This window comes from Solanum lycopersicum, chromosome 8 (genome assembly GCF_036512215.1).
Source record: "Solanum lycopersicum chromosome 8, SLM_r2.1".
Classification (NCBI taxonomy): domain Eukaryota; kingdom Viridiplantae; phylum Streptophyta; class Magnoliopsida; order Solanales; family Solanaceae; genus Solanum; species Solanum lycopersicum.
In genome coordinates this window covers 67,365,497-67,384,377 of record NC_090807.1, presented here as the reverse complement: position 1 = coordinate 67,384,377, position 18,881 = coordinate 67,365,497, and the positions used below count along the sequence as shown (strand labels likewise).

General features: G+C 35.2%; 2 protein-coding genes and 1 long non-coding RNA gene across 6 annotated transcripts; all 3 read right to left on the bottom strand.

Moving 5' to 3' along the window:
* Positions 1-110: 110 nt before the first annotated feature.
* Positions 111-7,252, bottom strand: LOC109120968 (uncharacterized). 2 transcript variants are annotated; one of them, XR_011211043.1, is made up of 6 exons: positions 6,980-7,252; positions 6,062-6,716; positions 4,775-4,999; positions 2,277-2,386; positions 1,216-1,464; positions 111-864 (listed from the first exon to the last, which is right to left on the bottom strand). It is a non-coding gene; the product is annotated as an uncharacterized lncRNA (long non-coding RNA). The 2 variants fall into 2 exon arrangements; XR_002028412.2 differs by lacking the exon at positions 6,980-7,252 and having other exon boundaries at positions 6,062-6,798.
* Positions 7,253-8,020: 768 nt separating this feature from the next.
* LOC101256206 (glycerol-3-phosphate acyltransferase 9) lies at positions 8,021-15,391 on the bottom strand. Of its 2 annotated transcripts, XM_004245466.5 has the most exons (13): positions 14,803-15,391; positions 14,650-14,707; positions 13,152-13,270; positions 12,915-13,014; positions 11,243-11,338; positions 11,061-11,157; positions 9,521-9,608; positions 9,351-9,447; positions 8,997-9,082; positions 8,705-8,824; positions 8,477-8,575; positions 8,284-8,342; positions 8,021-8,205 (listed from the first exon to the last, which is right to left on the bottom strand). In XM_004245466.5, exons 1-12 carry the CDS (start codon positions 14,907-14,909, stop codon positions 8,294-8,296), a joined length of 1,116 nt encoding a protein of 371 aa, XP_004245514.1. In that variant the 5' UTR covers positions 14,910-15,391; the 3' UTR covers positions 8,021-8,205; positions 8,284-8,293. The 2 variants fall into 2 exon arrangements, with proteins under 2 accessions (XP_004245514.1, XP_010325360.1); XM_010327058.4 differs by having other exon boundaries at positions 8,021-8,342; positions 14,803-15,372.
* A 158-nt stretch (positions 15,392-15,549) lies between these two features.
* Positions 15,550-18,745, bottom strand: LOC101254624 (putative F-box protein At3g25750). Of its 2 annotated transcripts, XR_011211042.1 has the most exons (3): positions 18,481-18,626; positions 16,950-17,104; positions 15,550-16,000 (listed from the first exon to the last, which is right to left on the bottom strand). XR_011211042.1 is itself a non-coding variant. In XM_010327059.4 (2 exons), the coding sequence occupies exon 1, from the start codon at positions 18,090-18,092 to the stop codon at positions 16,950-16,952; it is 1,143 nt and encodes a 380-aa protein (XP_010325361.1). In that variant the 5' UTR covers positions 18,093-18,745; the 3' UTR covers positions 15,550-16,000. The 2 variants fall into 2 exon arrangements, 1 of the variants encoding a protein (XP_010325361.1); XM_010327059.4 differs by having other exon boundaries at positions 16,950-18,745.
* Positions 18,746-18,881: the final 136 nt, after the last annotated feature.

Genomic DNA, 18,881 nt, shown 5'->3' with positions numbered 1-18,881 from the left:
GGCCATCACAAAAGAACTTGCAAATTGTATCTGCAAAATTCTAATGCCATTTGAACTTAAAAAAATGGAGTCAAATTAAGAATCTAAATTGTTCAATAGGAAGGCATAGATAAAGAAACCAACATAGTTGATAATTTGAACAAAGGACAAATAGTACTCATGATGGCATTAGAGAGAAAAAGACAAAGTAAAGCCTACCACCAAAAGGGATAATTTAGGCCAGAATCCCTCCATACATTAAAAATCATTTTCTCAACAATCTAGTATAAAATGGCAAAAGAAAAATTTCTGAGAATTGCTTGATACTCGACCATTTGCCCCAATATTATTATATCCTTTCGGTAGCTAGGGCTTGAAAATGAGAATAATGGCTGATTGGTCGGAGCTTAACCGTGAACTGTTGGTTGTAATTGTAAGACGTATAAAGCTGATTGAGGATTACCTTAATTTCCGCACTGTTTGCAGATTGTGGCACTCTGTGGCCACCAAGGATAATTTTAATAGTAATTTGGCAAGGGTTTCATGGCTAATGCTAGCTGAGGACGAGAATGATAAAACATGTAGAAAATTCTTCAGTCTGTACAATGGCATGATTATGAAGAAGAGTATTCCGGGAGCCAGTGGAAAACGATGTATGGAATCTATGGAATGGCTCATCATAGATGGAGAAGAGGGTGAAATCAGTCTGTTGCATCCATTCTCCGGTGTTCAAATCCAGTTGCCACATCAGAATAACACCAAACATTATAGACCCAACAAGACTTCAGAACCATGAACGTCTATCAGCTAATCCTCTTCTCATACATCTTGACTATGTCCTCATGGTCATTAAGGGACACTACCAGTTCCTCGGTTTTAGGAGACCTGCGGATTTGTTATGGGATAGGAGTCAGAGTTATTCCATCTCAACCACACAACATACAACTATATGCAGTTTGGTACTTGTATTATAAATGTCACTAAAGAAATTGAACATAATCTAAAGCAGATCACTAGATGCACAAAAATTAATTAGAAATAGAAAATCAACAAAGATGGAGAAAAACAAAACCAGACCTATGACTCGAGTATGTAAGCCAGCGACAATAGAAACTCACGAGAGGAAAGGTTGATAGCCAAGAAAAAAAAGAGCCATCAACAATAAAGAAATATCAAAACAGAGGGAGGAGATAGAGATAGAGATAGATTGAGCGAGGGAGAGGTGATTTGAATTACCTGGTGATGACAACCGGTGATAGAGAATTACTCTTTTTGATGCCACATGGGAAGAGTCTTCCTCTTCCCCAAAATTTCATCGAATCTCTGTAAGGCATTTCGTATCACTTGTTGTGTTTACACCATTTAAGCTTCTATTGGCTTTCTTTGTTGACGCCGACGAGTCATCCACACATCAAACAAGCTCACCTTCCTCTTACGCATCGTTCCCATCCAGAATATCAAAAATCCACCACAAATCCAAAATTCCTGATGAAAAATTGCAGATATACTGAAAAATCGGACAACAAGCAACAAGGATTTTGGGTTTCTGTCTGTTCTAGGTTTACAAGGAGGAAAATGAGGAATCGAGGAGAGGGAGGGAATATACAAAAAGATGGAGGGGAGATAAAATTAGGAAAATCTCGCTTTCAATTATTTGTATTACTCTAATTGCTGCTATAATTGTTGCACAAATGAAATAAATTAGTGGCATTTAATTGATTGCCACTAAATAATTGTCATTAAAGGCATTTTTTCTGGTAGTGATAAAAGATGGCATCATGCTATCCTGTTTTGGAAATGGATATCCACTTATTATCTCCAGGTTTACAGTAGGCCAAGGTATAATTACCACCATAGATGGTGACAAACAAAGAGTCAACTTTGCTAGAGGCAGGACATGAAGATAGTACTACTTTGAATAAAAGGTGGGTTGCCAGATCACTGGTAGTAAAATGTCTGTCCATCATGGAATTCAAGCAAATATTCAGTTTCAAACTTCTTAGCACAATACTTTCTCACATCGGGTACTTATACCTCGGTGGAAGGGTGATTTCAACCAGTGATCAGGTTAGACAGATTTTAGGAGTCTTTTTCAATAGAAAATTAGAAATTAACCATCCTTGGGATGAACCGTGAGGCGTGAAACTCCTTACCAAGGACCTCCGGGATCTCAAGATAGTAAACTACTCTTCTCTCATGTATGCTAATAAGAAATTTTTCATTTTTACAAATCGTCATGAGGCAGCAGCAAGCATGGATGAACTCCCTCAATACTGGAAATAGTTGGTAATACTGACCTCCATGAAGTTCAAACACATGTGAACTGGACTTGGTATATGTAATAAGACAATGACCTATCAATCTCAACAAATCCTGTGGAAGCTCCGAGCAATCAGTCATTTACAATCTGAAACATCAATAGGGAATGCGATATATAATATTAGAACAAATTAACAACCATAAAACTTTCACAGTAAACACAAACTTAGTATAACACCCATACTATGATGCTCCTTTTTTTCCTCACCAATTGTTCACCAAACTAACAAGGTTGATTCTAGCTCATTGAAGTGCAACGTCAAATCATAGGAGTAAATATAATCAATGGAGAAAACCGGAATTCATACAAGAGGATTCTAAATAAGATGGAAACTTTTACTAATATGGTGTCCAATTCTTCAAACAATTGAAAAAAAAGTTAACTTCACTCTCCAACAGTGACAGTTTATATTCCTGCTAGACAAATTCCTCAGGAAATAATAAACCATAAGGTTCTAAAAAGCTACAGCTTCACTACCACCAATTAAGTAATTCTTCAAAAACCAATATCAAGAGAGCACTGGGAGCTATAATAGTCAAAGAGGTATAAGAAAATTGTGTATAAAATGAATCTGAAAATATAAACAAAGGCAGCAAAGAAGATTTACCCAAAAACAAAGTTAATAGCTTAAACAGCCACTAACAACTTGTCAAACAATCGAGATGATCTGGTTTTGGATTTTGAAATTAGACCTCATTTTACTAAAAGTAACGTAATTTTCCGTTTTACCAAACATAAAAGGATTTCTCTTTCAAGACATCAACGAAATCAGGCTTCAAATCTCGCTCACAAGTTCATGCAGATTCTGTGAGAAGTAGTCTATAATTGTATAAATCTTGTATGAAGTTCATGTTGGTTTCTGGAAAAAGACTCTACATGTTGTAAGCAATTTGTATATAACTGTATAAATCTTGTTTCAAAACTTAAACAAAATCTGTACAGTATGTACTAAATTTGTATTGAAATGTTATTCCTCAAACATACAAAATCATACATCTTAAAAACATTTTTATATAGAACTATTATAAAATGCACAACTTATTTACAACTTTCATACAACATCCAATACAACTACAACAATTACTGGTAGACATGAAAATTCAAATAGTTTAATCCAAAGTTAGAAAATATAAGACAAAATTCTAGTGTCATTTAACTAAAAACTTAAAATTGAAAATTGTTTGCTATTCCTAATGTAACGACTATACAAGGAAATTACTTTTCAAAATGTTAACTGTAACTTTGTGACACGTATAGTAGTTTCTTAACGGTTACAAGAAGACCTTTGTTGAAAAGTTAAAATGAATTGTAGCTTGAAATAAAAAGGTGATGATACCAGAAGATTGAATGCATTATTATGTCGCTATATGGGAAAATTACAAATTTGTATACTAAAAAAGACTTTAACATGGTATTTAAATATGCATAGATTATACTTGTTCTAACTATCATAAATAAAAGTTCCATCTTTTTAGATTTTAGTTTGAGTTGTCCAAATGAGTGACTAAACTAGGTCAAGTTTCTATTTCTCATTAATTGGTACATATACCTACCTTTTTGGTTCCGATATTTCCCGCTTCCCGGATATATATCCCTTTCTAAACTTAATTTATTTGAATGAATTACTTTTAGGTAACTAAACACAGTACTTGGTGTGATAAATTATCCACATATCAAATAAAAAGCTATCAAACATAGTACTAATTACGCTAGTTCTGAAACATGCCTAACTCAACTTCCTAACCAGCAACCAAATGATCCCCTAGTTTATGATATTCTGATGACAGAACATCAACTCGAAAAATAACCATTTTGGTGAGTTATGATTGAGAATAAAAATTGTTTAGCTACAGAGAGCCCTTTAATTTTTATTTTCATTCACATATTCTTCATACGAAAAGCGATGCAGCAAGAAACTGAAACAATTGTAAATATTAATGTATTACTTGTAATAGTATCTTGATATATTTCTACTAGGAAAAAATCATTAATTTCTCTTTCTTCTACCTTTTCCTTCCCACTTTATACTCATTGGGTGAAGATTACTTCCAGGTATAACTTGTTTGTGAAGCACAGGCTTATCATCATTCATTTCTTAAAACAACAAAATACATCTTAATGTCAAGTTAATTTGCATATCGCTCTATTTCTGCCCCCTTCATTATCACTACCTTGAACATACCCGTTAGTGATACAAGTTACTACAAAACCCCCTTTCTCGAAGCTTGGACGCGGACCTTCTAATTGTAAAGAGGAAATAAGAGGAATGGGAAATTTTGATCCGACGAATACTATTAATAACTCAAAGGAGTCCTTTGAGCTTCAACAGTATCATGATCACACTGTCTCATAATATCTAACACAATATGATAAGCTAAAGTAAGATAGTAGTTGCACAATAGCAACAATTCCACCTTATACAAATATCAATTAAAATACAACATGCTTTAGCAATAAACAACAAAACTAACTTACGCTAGATGTGTAGCTGCAAATTATGCTACATTCTTGTATATCCATGATAACTTGAGTCATAGGTTTGTGCTTCTAACCCTTGTGGTTCCGCCCTTCCCTGAACCCCGTACATAGCGAGAGCTTTAGTACATCGGCTTCCTTCAGATGCATCAGCTTCTAGGAACGGTTCTCAAAAATGTTATGGACATCAACAGATGTAACTAGATTTGATGGATCAAAGGATGCCTGTCAAGATAGTGTGACGGTAAATAAACGACCAAAAGCTATATCAAGAATAAATGAGACACAGCAGTTAAAAGAGTAATATTTCCTCATATCCTATTCCAAGACTGTTTTTTGAACTTCAAAGTTTTCAGATTCCATGGATTTACTCAAATCACAGATTAGAAATTCCAGTGTACGAAACGTCTCATGTTCATGGGGAGTTAAACATGAAAAATTGCCGACAAGACACATGCAAACAGCCAAAATATTTACGTGGTTAACCAAAAAGAGGAATAAATTACTCAAATACCAAGTACCTGTTCTAAACTCAACAAATATGATAAACAAGATTTATACCAAGTATGTTTACATAAATATGTGCTAGCCTGTTTTTTCATAATTACTGTGACTTAACCAATCCAATAAGGTAGGATTGGCTATGTTCGGAGGGTTAACATAACGGAGAACAACAAGAAACAGAATAATGATAAAACCATATCATTATACAAGTATGGATATCATCACTTCAAACAAAACTTAGTATGCGATAAAAGAGAAAAACAAACGATAACCAAACAATTTAGTCTTAAGTCACACAACATTAAAGGTCCATAACAACAGTAAACCATCTGCTTCTTGCATTTAATTGTTTCTCCATAAGTATATTTGTCATCATTTTTTCCTAGTCTTAACGGCATCATAGAAATGTTGATCCTCCTAAGAGGCTTCCAAGTAATCCAATCAGACATCAGAAAGTTCCATTATTTTCAAAAAGAACAATTTATACAAATCTATTAAAGATGTTCACACTTTATTAACGAGTTGAAACTTCCTAAAGAAAACACTATGAAATAACATTTTCTTTGATAAATCCTTCAGCCATCCAACACAACATACCTTGAAGCAAGATAACAACTAGTGAGAGTACCTTTGTCCAATTATATGAAAACCAAAAAGATGCATTAGCCAAGTCTGAAGATAAATGACATGTTGTGAATACTATTTAAAAAAATCTAGTTGACTTCCGGTGTAAAACAAGAACATATAGAATCACAAAAAGATTAAATATAGAAAATGGCTCACTTAACAAGGATTTGGTGTGACCCAAATGGAGGACAGACGCAGCTGAGGAAACACCATATAATGTGGCTGTATACTGCCATCTGCTAAGTTGAACACCCCCATGTTCAAGCCGCCACTTCTTTACAGGTATGCACCTAAACAATCATCTGTAATATAAATGTGATCGGGCTTGATTCCCGGAAGTTGAGAAGCTTGGAGAAGCATTACACCCAAGAAAAAAGCTTTGTCCCCTAAATTCCTAGCCGCTGTAACCAGTTGCACAAAAGTTGCCACTGAATATAACACATCACTGATATGGCCTTGATAGGTCAACTTTTTAATCCTGGTCCATAACAAATCTCCTGGTCTGCATAAACTGCGCGACTGGACGTTTTCCCTCAATTACCATGAGAATGTAATCAGACGTATCGATAAGAATTAGCTGTCAGAACTGCTTTATGTATAAAGGTCCATGGTTGTAAAGTCTTGATGGATTGATAATGTTTGGTGGTATTTTGATGTGGCAATTGTATTTGAACACCAGACAATGGATTAACAGACCGATTTCACCTCTTCTCCGACTCTGATGACCCATCACATAGACTCCATACATCATTTTCCCTGGCTCCCGGAATCCTCTTTTTCAAATCATGCTATTGTAAAGACTAAGAATTTCCTACATTTGTTATCATTCAATTCCTCAGCCACCATAAGCCATGGAACCTATGCAACTTACTTATTAAAATTGTCGTTGGTGGCTACACAGTGCCACCATGTGCAAACATGCGAAAATTAAGGTAATTCCCAATTAGATCTATAAGTCTAACAATTACAACCAACAATTCACGTTAAAATCCAACCAATCATTCATTTTTCTCATTTTCAATCCTCTAGCTGACGAAAGTATTTAATAAAATCGGTCAAATGGATGGAAAATACCTAATTCATATGAATTGAACTCCCGATGAACAAAGATAGCTGGACAAGCAAACCGGTTACTGTTCATCAACCAAGTTTTTCAGCAGAGACGGCGGAGCTCCCTATCAGTGTTCTCCGGGAGCTCTAGCACCGGAGTTTCACCGGAGATGACGGGCGTTGAGAGGGTCGGAGCTCCCCATCAGTGTTCGCCGGGAGGAAGAACACTGAGAGTAGCGGAGCTTCCAATGAAGCACTTTGTTCGAGAAATGTGTGGAAGAATATAAAGCAAAAATTGTCAGTTACATTTTGGACATCTTCACTTTTACTATTCAATCTTAAATGTTTTCAGTTATGTATTATTTTAGTCCATTTTTAATGTATTTAAAATAAATTATCGTTAAGTCCTTTATAGATATCGCATTATCGAAATGTATATTATTATTTGGATATAGATTTTGAAGTGGAAAACCCAAAAACTAGTTTGAGCCGTATTTGAAAATTAGATCTTCTAATTCTTTCTTAATATTTGGTCAAATACAACAAAAGATATAGTTGAATTATGATTTTAAAATTAAAAGTATACATCAATTATTAGTACAAGAATTCCCTTTAAAGATAACAAAGTTAGCCTATCTTCTTAACACAAAAAATATAATTATATACATCGATTAATTCCTTATAGCTTATACGTATATTAATTATATGAATTTCTAAATCGTGAATCAAATATCGTATTATTTTAAACATGAATAACTTATTGCTTAGGGGGTCGTTTGATGATTAGTTTGGACGTGAGTTATAAGTATAAAATAAGAAAATCGTTTTAAGAAAAAAAATTGTGTTGTACCACAAGATAAATATATATAGAAAAATTATGAAATTTATTAAATAACCCCTCTACACATGTATAGTAAGTACTCATCCATCCCTTAACGACAAGCCTTGGTTCAACTTCTCCTAGTTACGAAGTTGTTTGTGCTAGAGAGTTGTTTATCCCCTTCATGAGACTTTCCAATACGAATCTGAAATTAGTAGACTCAATGCAGTATCAAACATCGAACGAAAAAAAAAACTCCTCCATACCCATATATTGAAAAGGGCTACTGTAATTAGCACAAGAATCTAAAAACACAGAAGGTTTAATTCATGTATCTTGTGTGGACATCCAAAATAAGCAAAGGGCTTCACAGACATTGTTGCCAACTTTGTACTAAAAATTCTGTCAACTATGGCTAAGAAGTGAACACCTACAGACCACAGAAAATAAAAACTTAAAGAATAAAATCAAACTCAAAGCAAGAGTGGAACATGGAGACAAAGCATACATCCAGTTCTCTACTTCTCTTCCAGGCGACGCAACACTGATTCTGCAAAACTCTGCTGCCTGGAGATACAAAACAAACAAACCGTGACTTCAAACTTTCATAATCCTCGAGGTAAAGGAAAGGATTTGAATAGCACAAAGCATTAAGTCTATACTACTTGAGGGGGGAGAGGGGGCAATATAGCAAAACATACTTCCTCTCTCGATGCTTTGGGCTAGGACGAGAGTATTTCAAATATCCATCCCAAGGAACCTTTTTAAGACCTGCTCTAACAGAAATGATGTCTCTCACCCTGAAAAGAGAGAATTGGCAAGGATTTCCTTAAATACAAGTTCTGTTGAAAAATTAATTTCTAACATCTGATAAGTTGAATGCCCCTGTTGGAACAAAAGTTACTGCTTTTCAGAATGGGAAATTTTACCTCTCTGCAAACTCGATTGGAGTCTCCCCGGGTCTTATGTTCTGAGGTTCCAGGTACCAAACATCACAGACAACAGCCCAAGATGTCATGAGCTGCAAGAGGTGTGTTGTGAAGGATTGTCTGCATTTAATAGAAGAGAGGCAAACTTTAATTTAGCAAACAAAAACAGGAGAGGAAATTCATTTATGGTAAAAAATTCTGTCATTTCAGTTATTTCTCAAGAAGATAGATATAACGAAATGAATACCAACCAACAAACCAGATTAGCAATTTGGCATTAAGAAAACCTTACTTTTTACTATTCCAAAAGGCATCAACAAAAATTTTGTTGTACTTGATTGCAACAGGACAAACAGTGCAGCCGAGTTCAAATGCTCCCTATTCATCATGCAAGAAAAGGGATAGAGGCATAAAAACCATAAGCTTAAACACTTGGAGAACCACATTAAGAAAAAAAATACTAAAATATTACTGAAACTCAGAAACAACATAAAATGTAACTTTACAGTTTCCCTCTGTAACCAATTACTCACAAGAAAGAACTCCTCGTAGTTGAAGGGGGGATTTTCAAAAGACCTATAATTTGGGGCAAGGAGAGCTCAACCATTAATTTTTTTTTATAAATGAATGAATTCATTGGGCCTACCTTTTTGAACATGACGGTGTAGTGGTTATTTACACAAGTTCCCTCAGGGAATATAAGAAGAGGGTTGTTATCGGCCCCTTCGACATGTTGCCTCAACCTGAAAAATTAAATTAGGGGATTAAAAAAAGTGCAAAATGAGATGCTAGAATGATTCTTCTGACGTCACGTACTTCTTTGCTACAATTTCACGATCCTTGGCTTCTGAGCGGTTGAACCAGATACAGCCAACACCTTCTAAAATGGTGCTCTGCAGTAATCCTGCAAAAATATTATTTCTAATGAGAAATTGATACAAGGAAGAGGCGACAAAGAATCACTTCTAAATTTTATCCTCGCAGTTATACGAAGACAAGTTTGCAGCTTGAAGTACCCTAAGCATGTGCGTCACTTTTCTTCTCAAGTACATATAGAAAGGTAACCTAATACCCTTGAAGGTCGCATGCTTAGGTAGAGAGGGAATTCACAAAAAGAATAAACGGAAGTGAAAGCATAACAAAGCATTCTTATCAGTAACTACAGCAAAATAATACGGAAATCAAAGTACAACAAATAGTGCAGTTGTGCCACACAATTCAAATACCTAGAAACAATTGAACAGCACCCCTCCATTACTGATAAGGTGAATTACACTACAAGGGTCATACTTGCATCGCCCCTATTGACACACTTAAGCAGGGATGGGTATAGCACCTTATACACCTTAAGGTCTGAACATAAGCAAATCTAATGCTAGAAATGATGTAAGTGATTAGCAAGTTAGACTAAATTTTGGCCTAGATAGTAGACTGCACCAGTAGGCAGTGAAGAAGATCTGGTTAACTTGTTTATTGTAATTGGCCTGGTGATCTAATAAAACTCTATGCATACAAGATTCTAAATTCATAGAAATAACCAATTATCAAAGTAGTAACTGGTGAAATGTCTTTTCTAGACTAGTACAAACAAGGCTTTGAATTCTGCATGTCCAAGATACTAACAAGATTTGCTTGCCCAGTGAAAGAGGTAAGGAAGAGGGTAGCAATATAAAATAACCTGGAGCTAATCAAGCTAAAACTCTTATAATCATGAACAATATGGTTTTGTTGATTGAAAGTCAAATAGCACGATAACAAATAGAAGGTATAGACAGCCAAACCATAGTTACACTCAGCTTCAATAATTGTTTTCCACATCAAATGCACTCAGTTTGCACTCTGCGCTGAATTTTTGCTAATTAGCTATGCAGTTTGCAGAATAACATCCACAAGAGTCTTGTCTGAGAAAAATATTCTTTTATTAAAAAAGGTCCAACTAGCATGGCCAGAAGTTAAGAGGGTCTACACAGCCAACTTATATTTACCTAAGCTTCAATATATACCTATGTATTTTTTGACTAGTAAAGTAAACCAAGTTCAAGTCTAAGTTCAGATCAATGCACTCACTCTGCCCCAAATATCTGTTAATTAGCTTATGCAATTATCATGACAAAATCTGCAAAATTCCTTTCCAAACTCCTGTTCTTGAATCATTACCAGAAATTATAGGTTCTAAGAAAATTTTAAAATTTTACTGTTGAGGTGTTATTAAACCTTAACTTTATAAATGCTCCATCACAAGATTGTATATTTAGGTTTAGCCATTAATATGCATGTCTTCATATTAAAGCTTAGAAACTTTTGAATGACACACAAAAAGAACAAGCAAATAATGCAAATGCTTTAGAACTCTTACCGACCCACCCAGGATGCTTCTGCATGATCACAGCAAATGCAGTCATCTGCTCTAAGACAATAAAGTCAATCATCGATGTGTGATTTGCCACAAAAACCTGTCAATAAAATGCATAACGCGACTTAAGAAGTATCAAAGAAGATGGTTCACATGTTAGATTTCAATTATAGCAGCAGATGTACCTGTTTAGGTCGTATGCTAGGTCGTGGGCCATGGTATTTGACAACCCCAGTCCAAGATGCAACAAAGAAACTGCATATCAGCTCCACCAGGCACCTCTAAGAAAATTAACCAAGGCAAGGGATAACAGAAACCTTAATATGTATACATACTCTTCAAAGGAATAACAGAAGTGCAAAATAAGCAAGTCTAGACATCTTAATTCATAATAGAGAATTTCCTAACATATTGCCAATTTATCTTACTCAGGTGGGCCCAAAAATTTGGTGGGGGTCAAGCCGCTGTCGGCTGTCGGGAGCCAGAGGATGACTCAAGTTGATTTGAGTATTGTAGTTCTTATTTGAATATTCTTGTTTGATTTGAATGTCTTTTTTAATACTGCCGTTTTTTATATACTTGAGTACTGGTAGATTGGTTTCTTTCCATCATAGGGATAGTATTCCATAACATATAATGCCATCAAATACCGCCTATTAGTTTTTTTAATTAGGGATAGTTTCTCTGTCGCATTGTCTGGGATGGTTTTTGTTTGAATGTCAACCGGCTACTAAGGAAAAAAAGGTCAGTTGGTGAACCAAGAAAAGAAGAAAGACAGACAGAAACTTCAGGCTTCAGCTGGAAAAAAAAAACGAGCATAGTGCATCCGAATTTGTTCTATGACTATTTTTGTTTTTGTTTGCAAAAGCTAATAGTTGAAACAGATGTAGCAGATTCCTCGTGTAATGTTTCAATGTGCTTCACCACATCTTTTATCCAAGATCATACTTGAACATATACACAGATGTTGCAGAAACCTGGTCCAGACACAATAAGCGATTTCCAAAGCTAATCAACATAGTGAAGTGTTCCATTTCCATAGCTAATGGCATTTCCTAATGTTTGCAGTGCTTGCTTCAATTCTTTGTTTAGGAACATATTCCTATGTCTTGGGAAATCATATTTCTCAAGTTTCAGTAATTTCTATGTGCATGCGAAGTTAAAAGAACTAGTCTCCCCATCATCTTAACAAGTAGCGTAGTGTAAATAAAGTGGCTTTAACAAATTGTACAAACAAGCATATATATATAAGAAGCTCTATTCAAAACCAGTTTCAGTATCAATATCTGCCATAATTTGCCAAAGTCTTCTGAACTAAACTTGGTTTCCTCATACAGGCACAGCTCTTGTTTGAACCCAATTGTTCAGTATTTCACAAGACAGAATGCTGAACAATATTGCAGCTGATGGACTCTTTGGTTAGCTTAACATATTTCTTTGAGCATGCGGTTCATTTTCTACGCCTAGTTCAGCACAGGCTTATTGGCTAATTACCAAAGAAAATTTTTCTTAATCTATGGAGTTCCTTTCCGTTAAGCGGGTGATGTTTTTCTTAACCATATTTCTTTGAGCATGCAGTTCTTTCTACGCCTAGTTCAGCACAGGCTTATTAGCTAAAATTACCAAAGAAAACTTTCTTAACCTATGGAGTTCCTTTCCACTAAGCGAGTGATGTTTGTGTCGATGTGTGACTCACGAATTCCTTATAAGATGAATATAATTTTCTCCACAGTAAGGCCAGGAATAAAGATAAACGTTATCATACTCATATTGTGAGCAAATGCCAACCAAAGTGCAGTCCTCAACTTAAAATAATAGAAGAGAAAATTTAAGTAAACTGGGTAGCAAGAGAGATACCTCTAGCTTTTTCCTGAATTTATCGTGCCCTTTCAGAAGTAAATGCACGGGGATATAGCAAGACAGAAATATTATCCATCCTATTGTCAAGACAATGACTCTGCAATTGAATTAGAAACGAAGGATGAAAAGAGTGAGCTTTCAATGGGGTAGTGAAAAGCTATTGCAATAGGTGAGTAAATTAGTTCATGATTAGGACACAAATGAGAAAAATAAAAGAAATTAAAGAGACTAAACCTTATAGGAAAAAGAACTCCATATCTAACAACAACTCCCAAGCACCATAAAGGAAACAAATAGATGTTCCAGTTCCAAGGTTCTGGTGGATTTGACTTGAAGCATCGGGTGAAAGAATCCTGCAAAAAACGAATGGATATACGGAAATGAAAATGGATACATTCAACTTCCTGAAACTGAAAAGCCAAGCTTCAACATAAAGTTTTTGACAAAATCCAAAAGAAGTAGAGGTCAAATTGTTTTTTTGGTAGTGCAAGAATTGGCAACTTTGCAGTCATGGTGGTTAATAATAAATCAATTTGCACGCGACAAGCAAATGGGCAGTTGACAGAGCAAAAGTGACATCCAAGTTGAATGTCTAGTATATCGCTAATTCAGTCCTTCTCCTTTATGTTCTATTAAGACTACAGCTTTAAGTTGAATACTAAGACACATGCATGAAATTGGAATACTTTTTCTCGTAACTTTAAATCCTTTCATTTCCTAAAACCTCGATGTGATTATATCACTTAATAGAAGGGGGGGAAATTACCTCTAGGAAGCTTATGATGAGAAAGATATGATGAAATAAACAAATGGGATTTCCTGAATAATTAGGTTGAGATCCAAACTACTTCTTTTCAACAGACATAATAAATAGTGGCCTATCTAAAACTTTCTCAAACTATAGGAGCAGTCCAAAACCAAGTTGTTGAAATAATCCAAAAATAGTAGAGGTCAATTCTTAGCTCATTTGCTTTGTATCTTGCTATATGTGGTACTACACTACTACTTAGTAATTGCATAGCTTCCTATTCTTCTATGTGTAGTATTATTTGTTGCATCATTTGCTTTGTATCTTCCTATTTGGTTGTTGCATTTTTCTTGGAATCCTGCTTCAATAACATTCCTAATCAGCCAATGGATCTGTCGAAAATAACCTCTCTACCCTCATAAAGGTAGGGATAAGCTCAGCGTACATCCTCCCCTCCCGAGACCCAACTTGTACATCCTCCCCTTTGCTTTGTATCTTGCTATGTAAGGTACTATTTAGTAATAACATAGTTCCCTATTCTTCTATGTGTACCACTATTTGTTGTCTCATTTGCTTTGTGCCTTCCGGTTTGGTTGATACATTTTTCTTGAAACCCTGCTTAACATCCCTTTCCAGTCAAGAGTCTACCAAAAACAACCCCTCTGCCCCAAAAAGATACGGGTAAGCTCAGCGTACATCGTACCATCCCCAAATCCCACCTGTAAGTAAAGGTCAATTGTTTATGGAAGTGCAACAATCAGTAAATTTGAGGTCTGCTTTCATAACATCCCTTTTCATCCGAAAGTCTATCAAAACAACCTCTCAACCCCAGAAAAAATACTCAGTAAGCTCAGCGTACATCCTACCCTCCTCAAACCCCAATTGGAAGTAAAGCTGAACTTTTTATGGAAATGCAACAATCAGTAAATTTACAGTCATGGATCGATGTAAGATTGAAATTCAATAACAGAAATTTTGACTCACGTCAATAATTGCACCAGCAGCCTCAGTCAAAGTGGGAGATATATCAAGCAAATCACGCCTAAAAACACCAATTAAACCAAAAGGGGTTACATAAAAATCAAAACTTTGAAACATTTGAAGCACCAAAATAAGAAAGGAAGAAGAGGGGATTACAATCGAAGCTTTCCATGGGGTTCTTGTATGGATCCAGTAGGAAGATAATCTTCAAGATTGGGTCGATCGAAGTCCAATTCAGAGCTTGAAGATTTAAGATTACTCATGATTTTGATATCAACAATACAAAGAACCTGTTCCTTCTTGATATACACACACAGAGCATTCACTAGCTTCACTCACTTCAAGAAGATGCCTTTTCAAAAAGAACAGATTATGCAATTTTCAGAAATTAAAATATCATAAACCAATAAATTGCAAATGAAAATTGGCGTTATAATTAAATATAAAGTTGAAATTAATTATTTTTTAATGTCTTTTTAATTAAATTAGTAATATTTAATTTACTAAATAAAATTTATTTATTTATTAAGGTGATATTGCGAAAGAAATTCCAGAAGAGAAAAGGGTCAAAAAATGTTTAAGTATCTCGATATGATAAATTTACTTCATTTTTATTTTTAAAATTATAAATTCAAATCACTGAGAAATTTTTTGTATTGATTTGGAATCAAAAGGTGTGCAAATTGGGTTTGGTGCAAACAAAATCATATTTTTGGAAAATGTTTTATACGAAGATAAAAAAAAAATGGTTTATAATATTACACTTAGTGGGTTACCTCTTTTATTTGAACTTCTTATAACAATTTTGTTAGTCTACATTATTATTATCATTTTATTATTATTATTATTATTATTATTATTATTATTATTGTAATAAAAATAATTATGACATAATATCAGCAATGAACTAATTTAGGTGTCACATTGTGGCAGCCTTAAAGAATTCATTCCAAGTAAATGAGCAACAATAACTTTGTAAGGGCAATAGGGAACTTTAATACTCACTCCAAAGGGTAAAAAAGACTACTATCGTCTAGCTCGATAACGACCCTGTGCATTTTAACACCACCTATACACAATATAATTCCACTGATAGAGTCGGAGGATGATAGAGTCTATGCAGACTTTATTCTAAATAAAGAGGCGGTTTCCGAAAGACCCTCACCCTTGTCATGTGTATCTTACAATAACAAAGTTGGATAGTAGTAGAGACACATTAACAAGCAGTTGAAATTCTACATGCTTTAGATGTGTAGCTGCAAAGTTACATTCTTGAACATCCAAAATAACTTGTCATATGCACCGGCTTCTGGACAAGATTCTCAAAATTCATCTGAACATCTTCAATGGATACCTGTCAAGGAACACTTGCGGTAAATAAACAGCCAAAAGCTATATCCAGAACAAACGAAACATACCAGTTAAAGAGTAATCGTAAGTGATGAGGGCTAACGAGGATATCGTTCACCCAATAGTGCTCCAACAAAAGAGTATAAGCAGAAAATGTTCAAAAACAACAATGTTGTCTCTGCTAGTAAGTCCAGATGAGAGTATTCAATAACATCTCCAGAAAGCACAGTGCGCTCATCGACTTTTTTGAAGTCCTCTTGTCCAGAAAAGTGAGATTCGAAAAAAGGTACTTAAAGCTGCAGCTAAATTGGTCGAGAAGGAAAGACATGGAAGTGCTTACAAGGTGAAAGTTGATGTAACATCGGTCACTAGGAATAAGGGTCGGGCACTTTAAAAGAATGACTTCAAGTAGAGGATACATCAAAATGAAGAATCTCAAATCTTGCCTTGTTTGCTTCTATTGTTTCAGGCAAGAGAGGCTAATGACTAACGAGTACGTGCAGAATGACAGTCTGTTGAAGCATCTCAAACATATAATTCTTTCTGCGAAGAAACTCATTGCAACCCTTGAATAGACAACTCTAAGAAACAGTTTATTGAATCAAAGTAATAGAAGAATCTTACAACCTCTTTCTTTTCCGTTAGTATATCAATCTCAATGGTGATTGCACCTCAATATTATTATATTTTGGGCAAGTTTCCACTAAAGATTAGACAATACTGATGTAGTGAAGATTAGAAGCTAGTAGCACATTCCAACACAACGTGCCTTGAAGCAAGGTAGTATAACAACTAATAGGAGTATATTTGTCCAATTATATGAAAACGACAAAGATGCATCAGCCAAGCCTTAAGGTAAATGACATGTTGTAAATACTCTTTAAAATCTACTTCCTTGGTAAAACAAGAACATATAGAACAACATAAAGAGTAAATATAGAAAAATGACTCACTCAACATGGATTTGGGGTGACCCAAATTGGAGGACAAACACGACTGAGGGAAACACCATCATAATGCGGCTGGATACTGCCATCTGCTAAGTTGAACACCCCCATATCAAAGCCGCCTCCTTCTTCAAAGTGGAGATAGGCACCCAAACAGTTGTCTGTAAAATAAATATGATTGGGCTTGATTCCTGGATATCGAGAAGCTTGAACTGAAAGAGAAGCATTAGCACCCAGAAAAAAAGCTTGGTCCCCTAAATCCCTGGTTGGCATAGTTTTGCAAGCATCTAAATCGATCTGGAAAACTAGAAAATTTCTTGTCTTGTACATGTACATCTTCTCCTCCTCCTCCTCCTCCTCATCTTCGCAATCATCTTTGACGTACCTTATATCAACACCATTTTGTGAAACTACAAATAACGATCCTAGTGATTCTAGGATGTAATACTTACCATCAAAGCATGATGGTAGCTGTGCTACGGTAAGACTTTTAGTGGTTTCAGAGTCAATGACATCACAAACTTTTACGCAGCCACTGTAACTGACTGCATAAAAGTGGCTGTTGAAATATACCACATCACTAGTACGTGGGAAAAGGACCGGTTTCCTAATCCTGGTCCATAACAAATCTCCTGGTTTCCAAAAACTGAGGAACTGGTAGTGTCCCTCAATGATCATGATAACATAGTCAGATGTATGAGAAGGATTGGCTGACAGAATTGCTTTCTGGACAAAGGTCCATGGAACAGGAGTTTGGTTAAATTCATAATGGTCTGTGGTAATTTGATGCGGCAATTGAATTTGAACACCCGAGAAGGGATGTAACAGACTAATTTCACCCTCATCTTTTCCGACTGTGATAAGCCATCCCATAGACTCCATACATCGTTTTCCACTCGCTTTTGGAATCCTCTTCTTCAAAATCATGCCATTATAGAGACTAAAGAATTTCCTACATGTTTTATCATCCTCTTCCTCAGCTAACATTAGCCATGGAACCCTACATAAGTTACTGTTAAAATTCTCCTTGGTGACCACACAACGCCAGGATTTGCATACAATGCCAAAATTTAGGAAGTCTTCAATCAAATTTATACGTCTAACTATTAGAACCAGTAGATCTTGTTGAAGGTCCGACCAATCAGACATATTTGTAAAGAGAGTTTTGGCAGGAATTTCAGTTTACCACTTTTACACAAATAGTCAATTGGCTTCACCGTTTACTTCAAATATCCCTACCTTTGATCATGAATTTTGATCAGATTCTCAAAATTTGATCTTCAAGTAGTTTTTGGGACTTCCAATCACAAAACCTCAAAAAAATCTGAGTAAAATGCATGTCCAATGTCCAAGCATAGCTTCAAATTCCAGAAATCATAACTTCAAAAACTCAAATTTCAAGTATCAACATCAAATCTATGGCCAAACAGGAACTAGTCTCCTTTCACTTTGGCATAGTTACAGTTATAAGCTTTCGAACACGAGATAGATAGATGAATAAAGATAAATACACAGTTAGAAACGAAAAAATTCTGACCGTTTTACCGGACGTCGAGGAACAGCTCCGCCGGCGGCCACCAAACGAGACAAACAGAAAGATGGGAAAATGATAAAATGGTCTCTTGTGTTTTGAAGCAAGTTCAAAAAAGTTCCTAAAGTTTTTGCTTTGAACCGTTTTGGTCCTTCAACTTTTTCAAAAGCAAGCATTTTTAATATTCGTTCAATCAAAATCCTAAAAGTTTCGCGTTCAAAAGATTATTTCGAACTTATATCTTATATGTAAGTGATTATTTAGATGCTTCACATATTTGTTGTAGCTGTATGTTTATATATTTTCAGTAGGAAAAAAAGCTATTCATTTGGCTAAACAACAAATACTGGGTTTCGAGTTCAAACTAATTTGCACAACACTACATTTCTCTCTGTTTCATTATATCA

Coding starts and splice junctions, on each gene's coding strand:
- LOC101256206 (XM_004245466.5), bottom strand. CDS start 14,909: ATGAGTAATCTTAAATCTTCAAGCTCTGAATTGGACTTCGATCGACCC. Junction 9,609..11,060: donor GAAGCATCCTGGGTGGGTCG/GTAAGAGTTCTA, acceptor ATATTTTTGCAG/GATTACTGCAGAGCACCATT. Junction 9,448..9,520: donor CGTGAAATTGTAGCAAAGAA/GTACGTGACGTC, acceptor TTAATTTTTCAG/GTTGAGGCAACATGTCGAAG.
- LOC101254624 (XM_010327059.4), bottom strand. CDS start 18,092: ATGTCTGATTGGTCGGACCTTCAACAAGATCTACTGGTTCTAATAGTT.